The sequence below is a fragment of the Ambystoma mexicanum genome, chromosome 6q, assembly GCF_040938575.1.
Source record: "Ambystoma mexicanum isolate Mex_15411 chromosome 6q, UKY_AmexF1_1, whole genome shotgun sequence".
Lineage (NCBI taxonomy): Eukaryota > Metazoa > Chordata > Amphibia > Caudata > Ambystomatidae > Ambystoma > Ambystoma mexicanum.
The window spans coordinates 990,160,401-990,182,417 of record NC_090937.1 but is presented as its reverse complement, the minus strand read 5'-3'; the positions used below and the strand labels follow the sequence as shown (position 1 = coordinate 990,182,417).

The following is a 22,017-nucleotide window of genomic DNA, read 5'->3' as shown; positions in this document are numbered from 1 at the left end:
AATGCATATTCGTCACACACTCTATTCACCCAGGTCCCACCCACAGGAGGTACCCACAACATACATCACCGGGAAGGCTCCAGCTAGTCTGGCCGGGCCTTCACAACAACACCATATATGGCACTTCCATCCAACAGCCAGTCAGGGGGAAGGGACAGAGTCAGGGCTTCCCAGGACTTTGGGAAAACAAGCTAATGGGTAATAGAAAGCAAGAGGCCACAGGGGCCATCTGGTTTTCCATCAGGAATCAACTGATCCCAATGGCAGGGCCGGGGTATCCCAAAATGGAGGATATTCCGCGCACCTGTCGATTTCAGCATGGAGCTGCCAGCAGCCCATACCCTGCTCTGTGGGCCACCCACAGGTGCCCAAAAACATACACTAGGGGCACAGGGTTGTAACCCCACCCATGGGTGCCATAAGGGTATCCCACGGGACCGTTCACCAAACCAAAAGAGAGAGCTGCACCGCCAGGAGTCCCACATGAACTCCTGCGCGGGAAACACGATAGAACACACAATAAAAAGCAATAAAGGACAAGGATACGGAGGCCCTGTCCCTCCGATGCATTTCCAGCATCACACCCCCTATCTGCACTTTGGACACCTGCTGTGTGCACCTACCCTTGCACTTGCCACCAGCTAGCCGCACTTCTTTTATTGTTTGATCCCATGTACTGCACTGTCCCCTCCCCTTTCCCCTCGCACTTTTCCCCACCCCTCTCCCCTGCACTTGCGCGATCTCAATGTCACCTGGCCTAGTAAGATCGTTGTCTCGGTCTTCCCTTTGTTCCCCCTCCCTTGCCTCGTCACGCCTTGAAACACTTATGTATGGGCGCGTTATGAATGCCATCTCATATCATATTTTGTATTTTTCATAGGCCCCCAGATGTTCTGAGCCACAGCAGAGCCATATCGCAGCCCTAGCTGGGGAGATAACATCATTAAAAGTTTAAGCAGTTGTGATTGGCTAACACAAAATGAGAAGCCCATAAGGCTGTGTGGCCTGGTGGCCATGACTTTAGTCACTGCCCGGGATGCTGGCAAGACAGGCGACACATGAGAAGTCACCTATGAAGGCAAGGTTTTCTCCACTTAGAAGCGTAACGGCAATCAAGTGGGTGCTAGTCACCAGATTAGGTTCTGTTACCTGTAATGTTAAGATCTGCTACAGGTGGATGTTATGGCACGTGGCAAGCTGAGTTGAATTGTATAGGTCTCGTAGGGAATTTTAAAGCCAGATGATATCTTTTAGGAAACTCATTGTTAATGTAACCAACCAAATGTATCTTACTGATTTTCTGTTTGAGCCCCATTGTGTAAAACCCTGTGAAACGCTGAGGCCTGCGAGCTTAAAGGCCACATTTCTGGGCCAGCGAAACTTTACAAGTTTACCAGTCCATTTCTGCCCAACTGTATGGAAAGAAAATCTGACTTTACCTTTGCTCACTCAGTTGCATATTGGTTTTATTCCCAGGTTTCCACATTAATTTATTGAGAAATAAAATCAATGTCATCAACGAATAAAATGTTATAAACTTTTGTTCGTCCAAATTTGTGGTAGGTAAATGTGACCTATTTGATAAAGATGTAATTTACATTAGTGTGGTGATAACAGACAAAGTGGCACGTCATGTATATATGCTTTATATATGGCCAGAAGTGACACTGATTGCAACATTCACATGGTCATAATTTAATTTAAGTTATTGAAGTGGATATCATGAAAGAAATTACATTTGTTGAAGGAAACTAGTTTTGCTAATCACTACATGGGTCATTTATCCAAACCCTTGGATTACTAAAAAGTGTTGGTATTCATTACTGCTACTTTCCCTGCCACTTTCACTAATCTGATCCTGGGCATTTTGTAGGTTTTGTAAGACTGAGTTGGGGAATGGAGGGGGAAACTCCTTTTGCACTGCACATGAAAAATCCACTGTGTTTCCCATTAGCATGAGATTTCCATGCTGAAAGTGAATCAATGGATTCCCATGGAATCTGCATGAATAGATCATCTGATAAAAACAGACAGATTCGATAGGAATCCATCGTAAATGTCTCCTGCAATCATTAACTGCATGAGGTATTTGCACTTTTCCAAACACGTAGTGGAAAAGTGAAGAGGAAAGTGATTTTGCCTTTGTTTTACTCTTTACTTGTTCACTAAGTGGTGGAAAGGAGTACACTTGCACAGAGCGGACCTACTTGATCAAAAGTGCAATTCAAGCCAATCCCGTCTTTGCAATGTCTTCTTTGGGGGACATGACACCCTAAGAAAGCTTTTTGATGACGGTTTCCAACGTTCATTATGTGAAATGAATCTCTGTAAATGGAGTCTTTAACTAATATGGGATCAACAGTATCAAGATCAAATGATAATGCATGTTTCAAGTATTCATTGTGTTAAACAAGTCGCTTTATATCGATCCCCTACACCACTATAACATCACACAACAATGAACAATATCGTGTCCATTTTCAACTGTTATTAGAAATTAGGACAAAGCCACATAAAAGTATAAAACATTTTAATAGGTATCACAAATAAAAATCATACATGCAACAGAATATGTAATTGTAATGGGTTATTTATAACGTGCTTAATACCTAGCGCGGACCCAGGGATTGAACCTGTCTTGCTCCGCGTCGTCTTGCTTTCAAGACGAGCGCGTTGCCCCCGAGTTATCCTCCCGTGATTGAAACGATCATCCATCATAACACATATACTCTTCCCTTTTAATTAGCTGAGCATATACTTAAGATGCATTTTTCAATCAAACTGGACCGGTACCTTGTGTTCTCACAATTGTGCAAATAAAGGGTACTAGTGCGCCAGGAATATTTATAAATGACCCGCAAAATAAATCAAAAAAGCAATTTAGAGAAACATTCATTTCACTAGCTGTTCCCGGTGTAACATACGCCGTTCTAGCATATCTTAAAGGTCAATATCGATCGGTAATTCATAGGGTCACTACTGTCCCCCTTCTTAAATCTCGGACTCACCACTGATCGCTTCCAGGAAGGAGACTTAGGTCCCTGTGACTTATTGATGGTCATTAAAAAAGCTACACGTATAGGAAACGCTCTCCTTTTGCACTTGAAAGGCATATTTGTATCAGATGGAATGAGAGGTATGCGCGGTTTAAAAACAGTATCTGAGTTTAATCCATCTAATACACGTTCGTCTATTATGTGTCTTTGTAGACACGTAATTGTCAACCTTGTTCCATTGCAGAGTCCCCGTGATGGCATAAGATTGCGTAGTAGCATAATTACAGCACCTACTTTTTTATAGTTTCTGGACAATGGTTTTTTATTGTCCTCTAATCTATGGAGATCTTTGGTAACTGCCAATGTGAATGTGTGAATCTGGGGATTTTTTGTATTTGGCGGTATTCTTTTGGATTTTACTTTAAATTGACTATGCTGGAAAGCAGTCTATCCTTGTCATCTAACAATGTTGGAACAGCTGGTGCATTATTTTCTAGGAATGTTAGATATGTACTCAATGCACATCTTACGTTCCTATTGTTGATTTGTTTTGGCACAGGTAGTTCTGGGTGGGGCCTGATGGTCATATTTTTAGCAAATGTTTGAGCTTCAACTTGTGTCCAGATTGGAATGAATGTATATGCATATCTTTGAAACTTCCATTAGGCAGAAGTGCAAATGATAGGCCTTTTTCGAGATTGGGATTTCTAAATATTTTAAGTTGCCCATTAAAGCTCAAGGCAATTTTCTGGGACTACCATAATGACAGGTGTAACTTTGAAAGGTGAAGTTGGGGTTAGATAGGAGTGCGGTTAGAAAAGGGAGACAGTAAGATGTTTAAACTCCAATTATTTGTATGCACTTGATACCATGTATTATTTTCAGCCATTTGCTAAATTATAAGAAATAATAATATATACTTCTATTGTTCTCTCTGTGCAGGCATGCTAAGAAGTTAGATTTGTGCCAGAATCTTTTTGTTTTGTGATCTCGGTATCATTGGAATCAAGAACGAGTCGTGTTAGTCATCTGGAATGAACAGGCAAAGGTTTCTTTTCTATACATAAATCGTTTTTTTCAATAGACGACCAACATCCCAGCCCTGAACCTAATAGTCTCTACAGTGAGTAACTCTTTCCTACATCCTAGTGGGTGATTCCACCAAAAAAGACCATAGCGTGGAGCTGTGACAACCTGCCTCATATATAGGACAGAGCAAAAACGGTCTACAGAACTGCAGGACCGAACTCTGCATCTCGCCTGCAGCTGGTCTCCAGGGAATAGTGCTTACAGCACGCAGAGTGGCCCAAGTAGCTGCCCTGCTGATGACATCCCAGGAAGCATGTCTCTGAAAAGCTACAGCCGTGGTCCTAGCTCTGACCTCAACGAACTGGTTTGCCCATGGCTGTATATGCCTTGGAAATGGCCTTGACCATCCACTGGGTGATAGAAGCTTTGGAAGCCTGGGTGCCGGGAGACTTGCCCCCAAACATGACGAACAATGCCCCAGATTTCCTGAAACAAATGGAATGGAGTGAGCATTTTGTGCAAAGGATTAGTGTGAGTGCGCAAGATGCCCTTGTCACTATGAAATGTGGTGAAAGGCTTGCATAATCACATGGCCTGCAGCTCTCTGACCCTGCGTGCCGAGGTGAGCTCCACCAGCAACACTGTCTTCAGTGTCACCAGCCTGATGTCCACCAAGGCCATCAGCTGAAAGGCTTTGCGCTGCAAGGCCGCAAAAACCACGTTGCGGTCCCAGACCGGATGAGGCCTGTGCACTGGAGGAAAAAGCCTGGACAACCCCTTCAGGTGGGCCTTCCTTCAGGTGGGCCTTAACCACCGGGTTGGCCACTGAAAAAACGTGCTCCAGGGAATTCTTGTAGGCACCAATGGCCACCAGCTACGTGCGGCAGGTATCAACCTGAACGCTGGAACGAGCTAGATGTGCGGAAAAAGGCAGCACATCGTTCATGGAACAGGTAACGGGGTCACGCCCCTTGTCGGAAGCCCAGTGGTAAAATCTTGTCCACATTCTCTTGTACTGCACCCGTGTAGACAGCCTCCTGAATTATGCCCCAGTCGGCCTCAGAGAACTGAGCATTGTGGAGTGTAAGCTGGTCAGGAAGCAGGCCGCTAGGGCCAGCCTGGCCGAGTTCGGGTGCTCCTCTGTCCTGCTGCGTCAGGAAGCCCCTGCTGGGGGTCAAAAGGCAGACCGGTCCCTGGGAGCACAACTGCAGTAGATCTGAGAACCAAACCCCCTCGACGGCCAGTGCAGGGCGATCAGGGTGAAGCTGTAGCCACACCGACATCCGGAATTTACGGAGGGTCTGCTGGAGCAACGGTTGTGGAGGAAACACATAGTACCAGCGGCCAAGCCAGCAGAGCCCCCTTGTGACTGTCTTTTTTTAATATAATGGTTTTGTAGCTTCAAGAGACCCAAGAGACCCCTGGCCCGCCCAAGAGGCAAACCTGGGGCACTTGAAGTTCAGAGGAGATGCAAATAAGTCCACATCTGGAAACCGCCACCCTCTGGAACAAGGGCAACAAGGAGTTGATGTGTAACTCCCACTCATAGGTGTTGAACCATAAGCGGCTGAGCTCGTCCACTTCAGCATTGCTGTTCCCCGGAGGTGGGCTGAGGAAATCCAAATCCCTTCCGTAAGGGCACATTCCCAGATCTCTGCCCTCATGCACAGGAGAAGGAGAACGGGTGCCACCCTGCTTGTTCAGGTAAAATGTTGTTGAATTGTCGGTCCTCACCAGAACCGATATGTCCCTGATGAGAGGCAGTAAAGCCTTGAGCAACAGGCCCACTGCTCTGAGTTTGAGCAGGTGATATGCAGGAGTGTCTTTTCCCTGGACCATGCACCATGAATGGAGGAGCCCTCCTGAGTAGCTCCCCCAGCCAGAAAATGAGGACTCTGTCGTCACCACCATAGTTGACGCCGGCCAGGTAAAAGGGGCTCCTACTGCCACATTGTCATCCATCAACCACCAGCAACGGTCCAGGAGGAGGAGAGGGTGTATTCGGATGCTGTATGATTGAGACCCCGTCTCCTGGTCCCAATTGGCCGCCAGGTGGAGCTGGAGGCATCTCATCTTCAGGCGGACATGTTGAACCCTGAGCACGTAAGATGCCATCAGCCCCAGAATGCAACAAAAAGCAAACAATAATGACCCCACAGGTTGTAAAATACAGGTGATGTGGTATACCAATTAACGATACTCACCTCACTTTTTCAAACCTCAAAACGCAAACAAGCTGATATACAACACTGTAGCATACAAGAAAAAATGCCACAGACTAGTCAACAGGTCTAGCACAAGGTTTCCCTTGAGGGATCACTCTCACTTAGGTCTACTATTTGCTGATTCCAAAGAGTATCCTAATTGGCTCTGGCTCTATGTGATTTACCTCTGGTTAGCAAGTGGTCATATCATCATTGCTATACATTTAACACTTAAATATTGACCAGAGTCTTGCCTATAATTCTCATTATTTTAATAGAAAACATAAAACAACTTTTGGTGCAAAAACTTCAGTGACATTTTGCACAAAAATTATTATTTCTCAAAAGATACATTAATTTGAATATGATCTTTCGATCAGAGTGTCAGCATTTGAATTAATCATGCGCCATAGAAAGCAATAAAAGGTTAAGTACAAATAAAACAAAAAAACCATACAAACATTTTTGACAAGAAGATCCAATGAGACAAAGTTTTCATTTAAACAAAAACTATGAATAACACAAAAAGTAAATTCTATTCCTGTGGCAGAGGGATATTATAACATTACTTGGTTTTCACCCTATTTTGGTTTTACATTACTTAGTTTTCAACCTGTTGTGGTTCTGAAAATCCACATATGTGTTCGCCAAGAGACCCCAAACAAAGGAAAACAAAAACCAATTATTGTTCCTTTATGGGGTTTAGGAATAGATAGCTAGTGTCAACTAAACTTATGTATTCACACTAGACTACTGTTTCTTACAGTACTGCTCAGGTCTACGTATATACAAACTGGCCTAGCTGATGTAGGTCCAGTGGTCAACATTGTCGGCCAAAGAGAGTCAGGCAGATGTAGTTGAAATACGTTTCGGCGTGGAGATCTGGATAGAAAACGCCTTCCTCAGGACCAAAAGTCAGATGTGTAAGAATTATAGCCCCTATGAAAGCAAGCAAAAACAAGGAGGACAAGAAAGAGAAACAAAAAATAACGTTAAGGGGAGTTCTAGGAAGATTAAAAGTCCAACCTAATGCGACTGCTAAAAAGCTAGAAACGTGCCAGTTTCTATTCAAATAATAAATGTAAAGGAAAAAAGCCAGGCAAGAAAAGGAAAGAGAAAAGAAAAGAAGACACCCAATCCCATCACAGAGTCATGAACCAAATATTAAAGAATGTTGTTCATGACAAGATACAATATATGTGCATAGTCCAGCACCGTGAAGGGATATTACAGTGTGTAGATAATAAATTAAGCAAGAAACAATCGTAGGCCAGATCGTAGAGTAAGACGAAGTAATAGATATGAATATTAGAACCAAAAGTTCCGAGTAGAGTCAGATATGGGAACATTTTTGTGGCACCCGCTGGTGAGATCTCACCACTAAGTTAAAATCTTGTACTCAGTATCAAGGGGATATCTTTACCTCAACTGGGGCAATCGAACAAGGGTCAGAAGTCACATGCAGTGTTACCAGATTGAATAATATCTGTATTCCGGAAGATATTGATAACCGGAGGGCCCAGTCACGTGTGTACGCACTTCACTTATCTAGGGAGAAACACAAATGTATGTCACATAAAATGGATATATCTCTGAAATCCATATCCAGAGTTCCAAAAATTGACAAATGTACTTGGGATACATAGCTGAAGTAAAAAAATAGATTAGAGAGGTCTGTACCTGTAGTAATTAGCTTATCTGGGCACTGAAGTCAACACATATCAAAGTCAGCGTGCCGCCGTTAGATAGCTGGGTACTCGTCTGAGCTATGTGTCTCTGAAATAAGAGTGACACAAAGGCAAAAAAGGGGCGTGTTGAAACGCCATGTTAGCTGTGTTGGACCAGCGATTATAATACAGAGCTAAACCAGCTCACAGGGATAGGAGTAAAAGTCAACATGTACTCACCCTATTCCCTTGAGCGACTAGAATGTGCTGGAACCACCATGCAGAGGTGGTAAAGTTGGCCAGAAAGTGCCGTATTGCCTTGCGGAGTAAAGGATCCTTTCGGGCGTGGGGAACACCTGCTGCACAGCCGTGTCCCAGAGCACTCCAAAGAAAACCAGATCCGGGACGGGAGTCAGCTGCGACTTTCGCCGGTTGAGGGAAAAGCCCAGCTGGTGAAGAACGTCTGCCAGCCGTTGGCATGAGTGCAACGCCCCCTCAGGTGAGCTCGCCCTGACCAGCCAGTCGTCCAGGTAAGGGTATTGGTGGTGGCCCTGCAGGCGGAGACCAGCCGCTGCATTTATCAGCTTTGCAAAAACAGGAGGAGCCGAATTGACCCTGAAAGGTAGCACCTTGTCCTGGAAGTGGTACGACAATCGTGAACCACAAGCATTTCCGATGTTGCTGGTAGATGGGGGACACGAAGGTACGCATCCTTGAGGTCTAGGGAACGTATCCAGTCCCCTGCACACAGAGGCTCTGCTATGTGCGCGAGAGTAATCATCTTGAAGCATTTGAACGGTAAAAACAGTTTGAGAAATGAAAGGTCCAGGACTACCCTGAGGCCAGCCTGGTTGTTCTTGGGTACCACAAAAATCCTGGAGTAGGAAGCTGGAGCTCCTGTCTGAGGAACCAGATCCACTGAATACATCTCCAAAAGAGAAAGGATCTCCCGTAAAAGGGCCGAGGAGCCTATCTGACGTAGGGGAGGAGAGGATGGTAGAGGAAAAGGAAGAGGAAGACTGAAGCCTGTGACTATAGAAAGGATCCAAGGACTCTCAAAATAACACTTCCAGCGTTACTGGAAGAGAGCAAGCTGGCCCCCTACAGGCCAGCTGTGTTCCCTGACCGTTACATCACTGAGGTTGGAGCGGAGGATAGGAAGCAGAATTAATTGTATGAAGTTCTCTGATGCTTCCTCCGGTGGTCACTGGGCGACCTGTCAGGTCTCCGTGCACCACAGTCTCGAAACCCCTTGAAACCAGTGAAAGCGCAGAGTTTGCACTCAGTCCTGCTCTGAGACTGAGGGAAGGACTTCTGCCCTGCCTTAGTCATGATGGCCAAGGACTTGGTGGTCTGTGAAGAGGTCTTCTTGTCAGCTCGCCATCGGTGGACAAATGAAAAAGGCCTGAGCCCTCTAAAGGAAGATCCAGGATCTGCTCTTGCACATCTGATGTGAATTTAGTGGCATGCATCTACGCCGTCGTTCTCATCTCGCCCTCTGCTGGCTGTGTCAATGTGGGAGACCGAAGACTCCATAAGGGCCTGCTTAACTGCCCGGGCTTCCGCCAGGCCATCCTTAAAGGAGGCCTGCCTCTCCAGAAGGATATCAGGCAGAAACTCCCCGAACTCTCACCACAGCTTCTGGTTTGCCACGGCTAGGAGGGCGTCTGCGTTAGCTTGCCGCAAATGCAACCCTGAGATGACGTGGACAGACAACTGGAGGTGGCTCAAACAGAGGAAGACAAAGACAATGGTTTAGAATACAGCGAGGCTGCAGCCACCACTGAAGAGTGAATGAATGAGTTATTTATTAAGTTGGATTTCTCCATTAACATTAAATACAAACAATAAAAACAAATAAAATACCAAATACAATCAATACAAGTCAGTAAAACACCCAATAGAACCAAACAAATCTATTAAACAGCCCTTCCACCCACACAGTATCATACAAACCATCAGACAACTCATCTGAAACTTGTTCTAGGAAAACCCTGTAATAAATCCACTTAAGCATGCATAATAATAGCACGGCATAACATAACACACTTGATAATCGCACAAGTCATGAATAAAATCAGCATCATTACAGTTCATAATAAGCCGCAAAGCCTCCCCGCAATACCGAATCATATTAGTGATGAAATGCGGTTTTAGCAATTTCTTTCATAAGTCCATAAAACACTTACAAATCAATAGGAAATGACATAAGTCTTCCTGAGCGGCCATGTTGCAAAAACAGGTAATTGACCATGCTCCCGACCTCCATTTAATAAGTGCATTTAAGGGGAGTATGTTTATAAGTATCATCATGAATTTCCGGTGATGAAAATGTACATACTTCACCTCCTCGCAGATTGACTTGTCTCAGTGTAAAGAACAGTTTCAAGAATTTCAGAGTAGATACCGTTTTCCAGTCCTCTTCAATATCAACACTGAATGCTACATGTCTCTGTTTAGCTTTCTGTGCAGTGAAATTCAATTGTGACAGCGTATTCACATTTGCCAGCGCCTATCTCTTAAGCAACTGAAGAGTGAGGCTGGGGATGAAAAGCCAGTAAGACTGGCTCCCCATCCAAAAGCCTAAACCAGCTGTCCAATTTCTTGTTCATCTGGGTGTTGGCCCCGGGCTTCTCCCAGGCTTGTTTACCCCCCTGCAGGACATCCTTCTGGAGCAGAATGCCTGAGCGGCTCGTGGTGCACCTGTCCAAACCCCCTGCTAGCACTCCTGACTCCTCTGGCTGGGGGACCCCCACAAATTCTGCAAGGCCCTGCAGGCGGTCATGAAAGGCCTTTACAGATGCCAAGTGTTCATCATCCTGGGTGTCCTCATCATCGCTGTCATCGTCCCCTCCCCCCATTTTTCCAGATGGAGGGGAGTCTGCGTCCCGAGACGCCAGAGGGGTCCCTCCTTGATCCTGACCCGAAGATGGCTGTGGATCCAGTGGCTGCTGCAGGGCAGGCATTGGCAGTACAGGAGGAGGCCGAGGGTTTTGAAGAGCCAGTAGGGCCTGGACCATAGAAGGAACAGGCAGTGGCACCGCCAGAGGCCTAGGAGGCATGACCTGTGGTATCACTTCCTTGACTATATCCTTGAAGAGCCCTGTCATCTGCGGGGAGCGCATGAGGTGGAAGCGCTCAAAGAAGCAGTCCTCGCAAGCAGCCAGATCCCAAGGGGGACGGCCCTCAGCAGCGCTGGGTCTTTGTTCCCGATTGAAGCACTGGGGCAGCTGTGGAGTGTAGCTGTGAGGCTGCGATTGGTAGATGTATTGCTGTGAAGACCAACTGCCTTTACCATAGAGTCTGCCACTGATTCCCAAAGGGAAGGGGACTGGAACCTTCATGCATGGCCCACTCAATGGAGCGAGGGACCGGGTAGGCTCTGACCCGAATCCAAGAATGCTGCCAAGCTAGCAGGCTCAGCCACGTGCTTGTCCACCATCTTGGGACCTTGCGGCATGCCTTGGGTGGGAGGGTGCCAAGGACCCGTGCCATGTGCTGGCTCAGACATGGCCCTCAAACCTGAAACAGAAGTGTCAACCACAGAGATAGCTCTGGTAGGCTCAGTACCCTCGGCCTGCTGGCCGGTAGTCGAATCATCCTGACCCACGACCTCAGAGGTGGCTCCGGTAGGCTGTGCACCCTCACCAACAGAGCTGGTATTCGTGCTGGATCGTGCTAAGGACTGACTCTTACAGTTTGAACACGACTATCCCTTGCCCACTGAGGCCGAAGGAGGACAAACTTAATCGCCCCTTCGTGGATGTCCGGTAGAGCTCCTAAATCCCTCGGCTTGAGAGCCGGTAGCCATGACGGCCTCAGGTCTGTCAACAGATCACCCAGAAGAGCCCCCGGATCCCTAGGCTTGGAAGCCGGTAGCCTTAGCGGCCTTCGAACTGCAAGAACCAGAGTGTAATGTACCCTTCCACGTGGACGCCCCAGGAAGCAGTCGCTGCGCTGAGGAGCTTTATTAAAATAAAGGCCTACCTTGTCATGATGTGGGGTCCTGGAGACAAATTCTTTAAGATGACCTGGAAGAGAAGCATGGAAGATCTCCCTCTGGTGTGAAAGACGATTCTTCAATGCCCATTGACGGAGAGAGCTTTAAGCTGCGCATGCGTCACAGCGGTTGTCGGGCCCCAGGCACTCAACACAGAGTGCATGGGGGTCCTAAACCGGGAAGGAGCGCTTGCAGGACGCACATCTCGTGAATCCTCCTGCAGCCAACATGCGCCAGGGGAGAGGAGGCACCGAAGGGAGGTGAAGAAGATTGAAAATGAAAACAATAACCAGGAACAAATGGAAAGTTAAAAAGTCTCAGTACGTAGCTGCCAGGTCCGACACCGTCCGTGCGGAGATAGGGACCAGGGCGAGGGACCAGAGCGCAGGGTCTTGGGGAGTGTGGCCGCGCCCCCGCATGTGTACTAAATTGTCCGCCATTTTGACGGATGCTCACAAGGATGGAGGAAAGGGAACTGGACGTAAGAGTAAGACTGATCACCCTAACAGGAAGTATATAGGCATCTTCTGACTCCAGTGAAGCAGCCAATTTGACCATTTTTCCTGTAAAATAATTTCTGCAACTTATTGGATCAATTAGGGATTCATAAGCTGCATGCTTAATAATGGCTATCCGTTCAGGAAACATGATCGAGGCTAGCAATACTTTTACATAATGCCCATTCCTAATAGATGTGCCTTTTGATTTAAAAAATCCTTCCTCACTGTTTCCAGGGTTGGCCATGGTTGTGGGCCCCTCAACGGCATACTTTGATTTGGTATATATATTGACTGACTGCTATGCAGCCAAACAGGCTCTAGTGAGGGCTCCCAACTCTGCCACTTGAGCTGAGGTGACTCTGGGTAATTTTCTGTTTTCCACCACTTCCTTGGCGGCACATACTCCGTATCCAGATACCAATCTGCCATTTTGATCTAAAAGCAGTGGTACATCTGTGATGTCAGTGCAGGGAATCAATAGACAATCTGTAATAGCTACACAGTGACATGGAGTACCATCTGTTGGGGCAGAGAGGCTGGCTTTGATTCAGGGTACCTAGTCCATGTGGTATTGGAAATAATTTACTTGCCCTATGCTGTGTTTTTGTCTTTAATAATAGTGAAACGAGAGCATGTGGTGCTGCCATTTCTAGCAGGGATCCTAACACAATGTTCTGGCTTTGACCTGAAGCCCAATACAAAATATCCCACAGTGCACTACCTAAGAAATAATAGTAACAAAAAGAGGTTTGATCTTGCTCTTACTTGTAATAGTCCAATGGAATTCAAGGTGCAGGGGAGAAAGATTGATCCTGGTACATGGATATGCGAAACATTATAAAACGAATAAAGTTCCCAAGGATTAGGGAACTCCAGTCCCCTGCACTCTATCACTGGCTTTATCAAAAAGCCAAACAGTTGTCGATATCTAAATATCTAATATCTGTACAATATATTTTCAATATTCATGAAATACCAGTTTCGTGGATATATGTAAAACAAGCGTTACAAATTTAATTGAACATAAATGTTTTTATTGCAATAACAAATGGCGACCAAACGCGTCTCGAGCTTTATACACTTCATCAGGAGTCTTCAAGTACTTTTAAATCTATAAAATAATTAATTAAATCAATTCATTTCTTCAAAAGGGACGTTGTCAAACATTCTCTAACATCATCTACTAAAACTGTAATTTTGTACAAACTAACATTAGTGTCCACCTATGAGACATGTAGCACTATAACATAATGTACCCTGTAAATCAGATAACATCATAGTTAAATGAAAGGTAACACTGGGACCATCCCTGGCGTATGTAATCACAAATTGTAACGTCAATTCTCTCTCTGATCCATCAGTCTGTAGTATGTAAACTTTTGTTGCCCAGATATTCAAATATTGTACCTTATCAAGTGTCCATCTACTGGGGGTTAAGAACACATAAGTGTGGGTATAAGAATCTGTCTTCTCATTCATGTAGTAATCCTGCAATTGAAAGCAAAAAGTCTATGGCTCCAAACCTAGCCCAAATCGTATCCTATAAGTCTTTAAAATATGAAAAAGTGTGGTAAACACTGACCTCACAGAGGCGACGTCTGTAAACATCGTTCCCTGTAATTTGATCTGAAGCCGCAGTGACCTCAAACATGGTGGAAACCCTGCCAGCACTATAATAATAATTTAGCATTTATATAGCGCTACGAACCGTCAGGTATCTGAGTGCTGTTTATTTTTACCCACGGTGTGTGGTCCTCATTTATCGGATGAAAGGCTGAGTTTGGCCCTACCGGGATTTGAACCTGCGTCGCCAGGCTCTGCACAGATGTCAAAGCGAGCGCTCTACTGTGCTATCTGACCAGTTACTGGATTCAGTTCCTAATTGTAATGAGAAATGGGCCTAAGAAACTCTGGGGGTTCTGCGTCCACATCAGGTATGGCTTGGCACAAAACGTAAAACACTGGATTAACATCCAATCAGAAAAAAAGTTCTACTTTTTTTGATGGACCAACTCTCTATGCCTTATGGTATTTTTCTGCTTTCGCTGTCTATGTCTATATGTTAATTACAGGAAAAAGGCCGCCTTATTAGGGAAATATGCTTTCAGATTGACTCCTCAAGCAGATAACTGGGAGCAGCATGTTCCTCTATAGCCTATCCTAGAGATACCATTATCAGCATTGGTCGCTGCCTGATGTGCCTGCACTGTCAGTCTGCCTGCTGAGGTCCTCCATTTCATGCCGAAAGATGATCTCTGTGACACCTCTGTCCTGGGCAGGAATCTCCTTCTGAGCAACCTTCCAGGCTGCAGCCAATAGTAAACACGAAGCCTGGCAATCGGTAGACATCCAAGACATTGCCATTAGCAGCGCACAGAGGTTCTTTTATTTATTTTTTTAAAACCATTTTAAATCCACGATCGCCATTGATTACAGCTTCAAGTATAATCGATGCAGGGTAGAAAAAGCATGCACATTAATTTCAACCAGAGGTGAGTATGAGTTCTCAGTGTATAGTTGAAAAGGTACACATAATTCTAGGTACTGAATTTAGAGCTATCACTTAACTAATCACAAAGGGGACCCGCGAAGGGCGAAAGGGGTGGTATTACAATAAGTCAATGTATGCAATACGTATCGGTCTCCGTGCAATTTGAGAATAGCTAAGTGTTTATTAAATGAAAGGAAGCCATTTGTTGACAACCTTCCTGTACTGATTTAAGATCAGAACTGAGATTTCTTTGCCACTAGGATGTCCCACACGGTACCCCAGCATATCTGCGGGTATGGACCTTCCGCAGCTTTCCAGTTTCGTTCGTTCTTAAGCCTGGCTGCCACCAGGAGGTGAGTAATGAGGGTCACCTGATGCCCAGAATTAGGCGGGTCTTATGGTATTTGTGACCCTGATTGCAACATTAATATGTAATAAGACCGCTTTCCAAAAGAGGACTGCTTCAGGGCTTGACTACCACATGTGGAATATTGTAGCAGGGTCTGAACATCCCCTCCAGAAATTTGGCGAATTAGCAGGTTTAGTTTTAGGGAGTATGGTCGAGGGCAATTACCACCTACAGCACAGCTTATATACACATTGTTTGTGGTGCATCTGGATGACTTATGCATATGCAACATTTGCGACCCCAACTATCTTTGTCCAGGGGTTCTCCTATGTTCTCCTCCCATCTGGTTTGTCAGAGGGGTATGAGCGTTCTAGAAGTCTGTATAGGGTGGCGTCACTAGCTTTGGTATGCTCGCTTGCAAGGTGAGCTTGCAAACATTCAGTGGTCTGGTGTTATAGAGTTTAACCCTGGGGTACGTAATCTAATGCCTACATTGTATGTATTGAAATCTGTCTTGATTCGTGCAGCTGGAATTTGGTTTTTGATTCAGCGAACAACAGGGGAGTGTCATTGTGATATACCTGATGCAGGGTTTCGAGACCTCCAACCCATGAATCTTCTTTCAACCGTGCCCGGCTGGAACTTAGGGTTATTTAGGAATGGGGAAAGCAGACCAGGGCCGGATGCGGTCCCTCATCTCGTTGTCGCTTTGTTCCAATAATATAATGTGTTACGAGTCATGGTCAAGGGAGACGGTGTGTCCCTCTGGGACTAAGGAGATCGGGGAAGGGAGGCCAAGATGCTGCTTGTTCCGTCTGCCTCCATTTAATAAGCGAGTCAGCTTGTTGCCCAGAGGAGCATAGTACTTGTGATATTTGTGCTGCCAGATTCTACTTGTATGTGTCAGGGATACCCTTGCCTCCCAATTTTGCACTTCAGAAGAGGTATTTTTTTGAGGATTCTGGCTTCCTGCCGCCACCCCACCCCCAAATGAACAAGAAGATTTTATTCTATAGCCCCTGAACAATGGATTTGGGGATTCTCACAGGGAACGACAGGCAGTGATAAAGAAACTTGGGAATCAAGTTAATCTTCACCTCTGTGGTGATCTGCCCGATCCAAGAGATATCAGTTATATAAACAATGTAACCCACCTTACAGAATCAGTTTTCTATTGTTTAAGTAGATTGGAGATAAATTTGTCTCCATGTCACATACTTGACAGTCTAGATGTTTACGTTAAAACAGCAATCTAACAATAAGAAGAGGGTGCTCAATGACTTTGGAATGTAATATTCAATAGGTGCCTTATTAATGTGTGTCCACATATATTTCACAGTTTGGTGGATTTCTACCACAAAAGATGCCTTTTGTCACATCTTGAACCTCGTGTTTCCTTTAAAAGACCATATTCTTACATTTTATGCAGAGGACATTTGACATTGTAAACTGGTTTTGAAAATGTATGCTCTGTCAGTATTCATGCCCTTCACTTAGAAGAACAATGTGTTCTGATGTTCATTCTTTCCTAAACTCTCTCTGTTTGCTTGTAGGCCTTCCACCTGGATGCAGATGTAGCGGCTGATCTTCAGTTGGAAGTGGTCTATGGATCAATTTAGAACGTCCCATCCATTCTCCCTCTTCTGAAGCACAACTTTCATTAGGAAGGTTACTTTGCAATGAGTCTGGGGATGTGACTGATCATGGTTTTGATTTAAATCATGTCTTCATAAACCAGTGTTTTTCTTTTTTTTACATTAGAAACCAAAAGGTATTGCTGCACTCTCCACGCCTATTCATTTCATAAAAACTTTGGTGATGTGTATTGAATAAAGCCAGCACAAAGTAGCCATGCCTATCTCCAGGGAACCTCATTTGAGGGGTTATGCAATAAAACCCTGGAATATCTAACCCAAAGCAATATTTATATTTGACTCTTCTGCTGGATAATATATGTTATGCATCTGCTAGTGCATCAATTAATAGCACTTTGTGAAAATAAAATGATTGGATGTTTGGTCAATAAATTTCTTCTGGTGGCGAGCCGACAAATCTTGCGTCTCTGGAAAACTAGAAAAAAGCCATGTGTAGAAGATTGGCTTGTGCAGGTGCAGATTCTTTCACGTTTTGCAAAAATCAAATATGATACTACATAGAGAGGAATTTTATAAAGAACAATGGAGTGTATTCAATGAGTTTTATGCTTGAATTCTGACAGAGTGGATTTTAATTATTTTTTGAATTTCCAATTGAGGGGGGAATGAGTAAGGGGGGGGTTGATGTTCGTCATGTCTAGTGTCTTTTGTTTTTGCATATAATGTATATACTTATGCTGATATGATGTCTACATACTGTTTGATAGTCAGATTGTTGCTGATTATATCTTAGTTACCTTATTCTTTATTGCCTGAACTTATTGATGTTAAATTATTGTTTTCATGATATTTTGATTATCAATTTTTAATTTGTTCTCTTTTCTTGGCTTGTTGTAACTATGAAAAATGTAAATAAAGTAAAAAAAAATGGATTTGATATTTGAACACATTTACATTTCTGGTGGATATGCCTTTCTTTAGCTTTTTTAAATCACTGTACTATACTTGAGAGCAACATTTGTACAGATCAATCTGTCGCACGAATCAGCCATTCCTCATACACATCTCAGCACTTTATTGGACCCAATTTTGGACATAGGCATCAAAGATGCTGTTCATCATTTCACCACTTGGTGGCTCATTGACATAGCACAGTCTTGCCATTTATTGTCCCTGACAAATTACTGTGACCTTCTTTTCAAGTGGTGGGTGAAGAGTTGAAGCCTACCTGGTGTACTCCCCAGTAGATTGGGGACTAGGTTTTGAACTTGATGAAAACCCCATCAACAGGATGAGCCCTAAATCACTGGGGCCCAGGTTTAATGCATGATATGTTTATTTATTATTTTAAAAGTATGCTCAGCTATTTGGTCTGGGTGCTAAAAATAAGCCTCGGCTAACGTATGCAGTGTGTTTTACCATTTATTTGTATTCATACTCTGATGTTTTAACATAAATAGTATTAGCATATTTACTATTTCTTGTTTTTATGAGAGACACTCTCACAATTGCTTTTCTGTTTTTCCCCCATTAGAGCACTGCAGGTCCCAATATGCTCGAGGCATTATTGGTATTTACAGCACACATTACACATCCTGAATGGAGCTTGTAGAGGCGTTTGTGACGGCATCACAGTGTACACAGAAAAAGACCTCCAGCCCCATAGCAACAGCTTTTTCAAAAGTGCTGATCAGCAGCACGCTGCTCTCCCTTGCTCTCATCCCCATGCCTCCGCTCTCCCACCAGTTCACATATGGCTGAATGCTAAGTGGTGCATCTTACATTTTGGCGCCACAGCACTCTAATGTTCTGATTACTTACCGGTAATCGTCATTACTCCTAGTCCTACTCTTCCTCGTCACAGTACTTACCTCATGAGACACCCGCCTCCGACACAGGACCTTCTTCTATTTCTTCTTATTTCTATAACTCCTCCCCCACGTTACTTAGTTTCATATTACCAAGCCGTAGCATGGGACCTTCCCCGCAGGGAGGGTGAGGAGGGTCGTCAGTACTGTGACGAGGAAGAGTAGGACTAGGAGTAATGAAGATTATTGGTAAGTAATCAGAACATTACCTCCACGTCCACTCTTCCTCGTCCCAGTACTTACCTCATGAGGTATACCAAAGCAACAAACGGGGAAAAAGGTCCCAATGAGAGACAGAGTCAAAACAGTGCAGAAACACACACCTTTAATAACTCCAATTTTACATCCCCACAGACAAAACTCCAACCCCGAAGGAACCAACCCCCGAGTGGAAGACATTCAACCTATAGTGGTTGATGAAGGTGCTCTGACCAGCCCAAGTGGCAGCTCTACATATCTCCTGTAGAGAAACCCCCTTAGCATCGGCCCATGAGGCCGCCAAACCTCTGGTGGACCGCCCGAAGCCACATAGGCTATGGATGGAGACCATAAGACGGATCCATCGGCTAATGGACACTACAGATGCCTTACGCCCAGCCCCAGCCGGGCCAAAAGTAATCAGAAGACTGTCAGAGCGGCGGAAAGGGGCAGTTCTAGCCAAGTACTCCAACACCGCCCGCCTCACATCAATGTTATGCCAAGCCACTTCCTCTGGCGTTTGCGGATTTTGAAAAAAGGCAGGGAGAACCAGATCCTGAGAGGTGTGAAAACGAGAAACAACTTTAGGGAGAAACTTCGGATCACACCTCAGCACCACCGAGTCTGGCAGAACCCTCAGGAAAGGGGGGTGACATAACAGAGCCCCAATCTCCCCAAGCCTACGGGCAGAAGTTATGGCAATCAGAAAAGCAGTCTTCAGCGTCAGATGTTTCATATCAATTTCGGAAATGGGCTCACAGCGGGGCCCTTGAAGAAACTTTAAGACAAGAGGGAGATCCCAAGGAGGAAGCCCCTTATAAGTACAAGGACTGGAAGGGACTGGAAGAAGAAAAACCCCTGAGCAACTTCCCCACCAACACCTCCCCATCCAAGTGCCCATCAGAGTCCCCCAAAAGGAATTTTATGGAGGCCCACTGAGAGCAAAGCGTGGAAACCGCCAGGCCCTTGTCAAACCCATCCCGGAGGAATTGAAGGATAGCGGGGAGGCCAGAACGCAGGGGGGGTATCCCAGACCGCCTACACCAGTCCCGGAAATGGCTCCAATGTCTGCCGTAAGCCTTCAGAGTGGAGGGTCTAAGAGCAATCATTATGGAATCCACCACAGGACCAGAAAACCCCTGAGATATCAGCCTAGCCCGTGCAATATCCACACTGCCCATTGTATCTGGCGGACCCCCAACCGTAGCTCCCCCAGAAGGGGACAAGGCCACTTCGGAACCAGCCAAGGCTCCTGACACCAAAGCTCCAACAGAGAGGGGAACCAACTCCGGCGGGGCCAGTACGGAGCGAACAACAATACAGTCACCCTGGATATTCTGATGCGCTGAACCACCCGAGGCAGAAGAGGAATAGGTGGAAAAGCATAAAGGAGACCCTGAGGCCACTGCACAGAGAGGGCGTCCACCCCCCACGCACCCTCTGTCTGAAAACGAGAGCAGAAGAGGGGAACTTTTGCTGAGGCTGGAGACGCAAACAGGTCCAGAATAGGGGTCCCGAACCTGACACAGATCTCTGCAAAAACCTGGGTCGAGAGGACCAGTTCCACCGAGGAGGGAAACCGGCGGCTGAGTAGATCCGCCCGAACATCGTCCACCCCCTGATATGTGAAGCCACCAGGGACACCAGATGTGATTCCCCCCCAAGCACCTATCTGAGCTGCCAGGGCATTTAAGGAGCGGCCGGAACCCCCTTGGCGGTTGACGTAAGCCAAAGCTGTCGTATTGTCCGTCCGGACCAAAACTGCCCGGCCCATCAGCAACCTCCTGAAGTACACCAGAGCCCGGAGAATTGCACACAACTCTCGCCAATTGGATGTCCGATGGCTCTCTTCCAGATCCCACAACCCCTGAGCAGAGAGGACTCCCAACGTAGCTCCCCAGCCCCTTCCATTGGCATCGGTAGTAGATGAAGACGGGCCCAGGGAACTAGAAACACGCACGAAGCCATGTGCCCCTGCAATTTCAGCAATAGGCGGGCCGGGACATACTGCCTCCCGAGAACCCTGCCCAGGACAGTCAGCAAGCGACGGACCCTCTCCAGGGACAGGAACACCTTCCCCATCCTGGTGCAAACCTGTGCACCAATGAAAACTAGATCCTGAGAAGCCTCCAGTTGTGACTTCTGCCAGTTCACCAGGAAACCCCAGTCCTGCAATGCCTGGCAGACCAATCGGAGATGAGAAATGACAGTCTGCCGGCAGGACGCTTTGATCAACCAATCGTCCAGGTAGGGAAATATCTGAATGCCCCGCAGATGTAAGTGCGCCACCAGGGGAGCCACCAGCTTGGTGAAAACTCTGGGGGCAGATCGCAGTCCGAACGGGAGCACCCTGAACTGAAAATGTCGGGATCCCACTGCAAAGCGGAAGAACTGCATGTGCCAGGGACGGAGAGCCACATGGTAATAAGCGTCCTGGAGATCCAGAGATGTCATCCAATCCCCCTTTAATAACATCGGAAGAATGTTCTGTAAAGTCTCCATCTTGAAGTGTTCCTTTTGGACGAAGCAGTTCAGGGCTTTGAGGTCCAGAATTAGACGGTACTTCCCCGAAGGTTTGGGGACCAGGAACACCTGTGAGTAGAACCCCTGACCCTGCACAGGGAGAGGAACGGGCATGATGGCCGCATTCAGCACTAATTCGGAGAGCGCGGCGTCCATGGCCAACCTTTTGAGACGAGACCTGGGAACCACAGTCCGAACCATGCAATGCTGGACAGGAGGAGAGAGGAAATGCACTCGATACCCCCATTGTACTGTGTCCAGAACCCATGAGTCGGAACACCACCTTTCCCATACTGGAAAAAACTGCCAGAGCCGCCCGCCCACCGGCAATTCCAAACCGTCAGGACTTAGGTGCCGGCCCAGGACGTGAAGAGCGTGGAGGACCCCGACCCCCGCCTAGCTCTCCGAAAAGAATGTGATGAGGAGCCAGGAAAAGACCTGCTGGTCACTGGACCAGCGCCAGAGGAAGATTTCTTGGCCGTTGAAGGAGGCTTGCGTCGAAGTTTGTCAGCATGTTTGTCCGCCCTAAAAACTTTGTGCACCTTATCCTCAAGGCAATCACCAAAAAGCCTGGACCCAGTGAAAGGAAGTTTCAGG

The 22,017-nt window shown here is 46.0% G+C and overlaps 1 protein-coding gene across 2 annotated transcripts in view; it reads left to right on the top strand.

Moving 5' to 3' along the window:
* LRP2BP (LRP2 binding protein) overlaps positions 1-17,147 on the top strand; it is a 376,290-nt gene extending 359,143 nt beyond the window's left edge. For both annotated transcript variants that reach the window (XM_069631511.1, XM_069631512.1), the window contains exon 9: positions 16,790-17,147. In XM_069631511.1, the coding sequence (XP_069487612.1) occupies positions 16,790-16,855 (66 nt within the window). In that variant the 3' untranslated portion in view covers positions 16,856-17,147. The remainder of the gene's footprint in view (positions 1-16,789) is intronic.
* Positions 17,148-22,017: the final 4,870 nt, after the last annotated feature.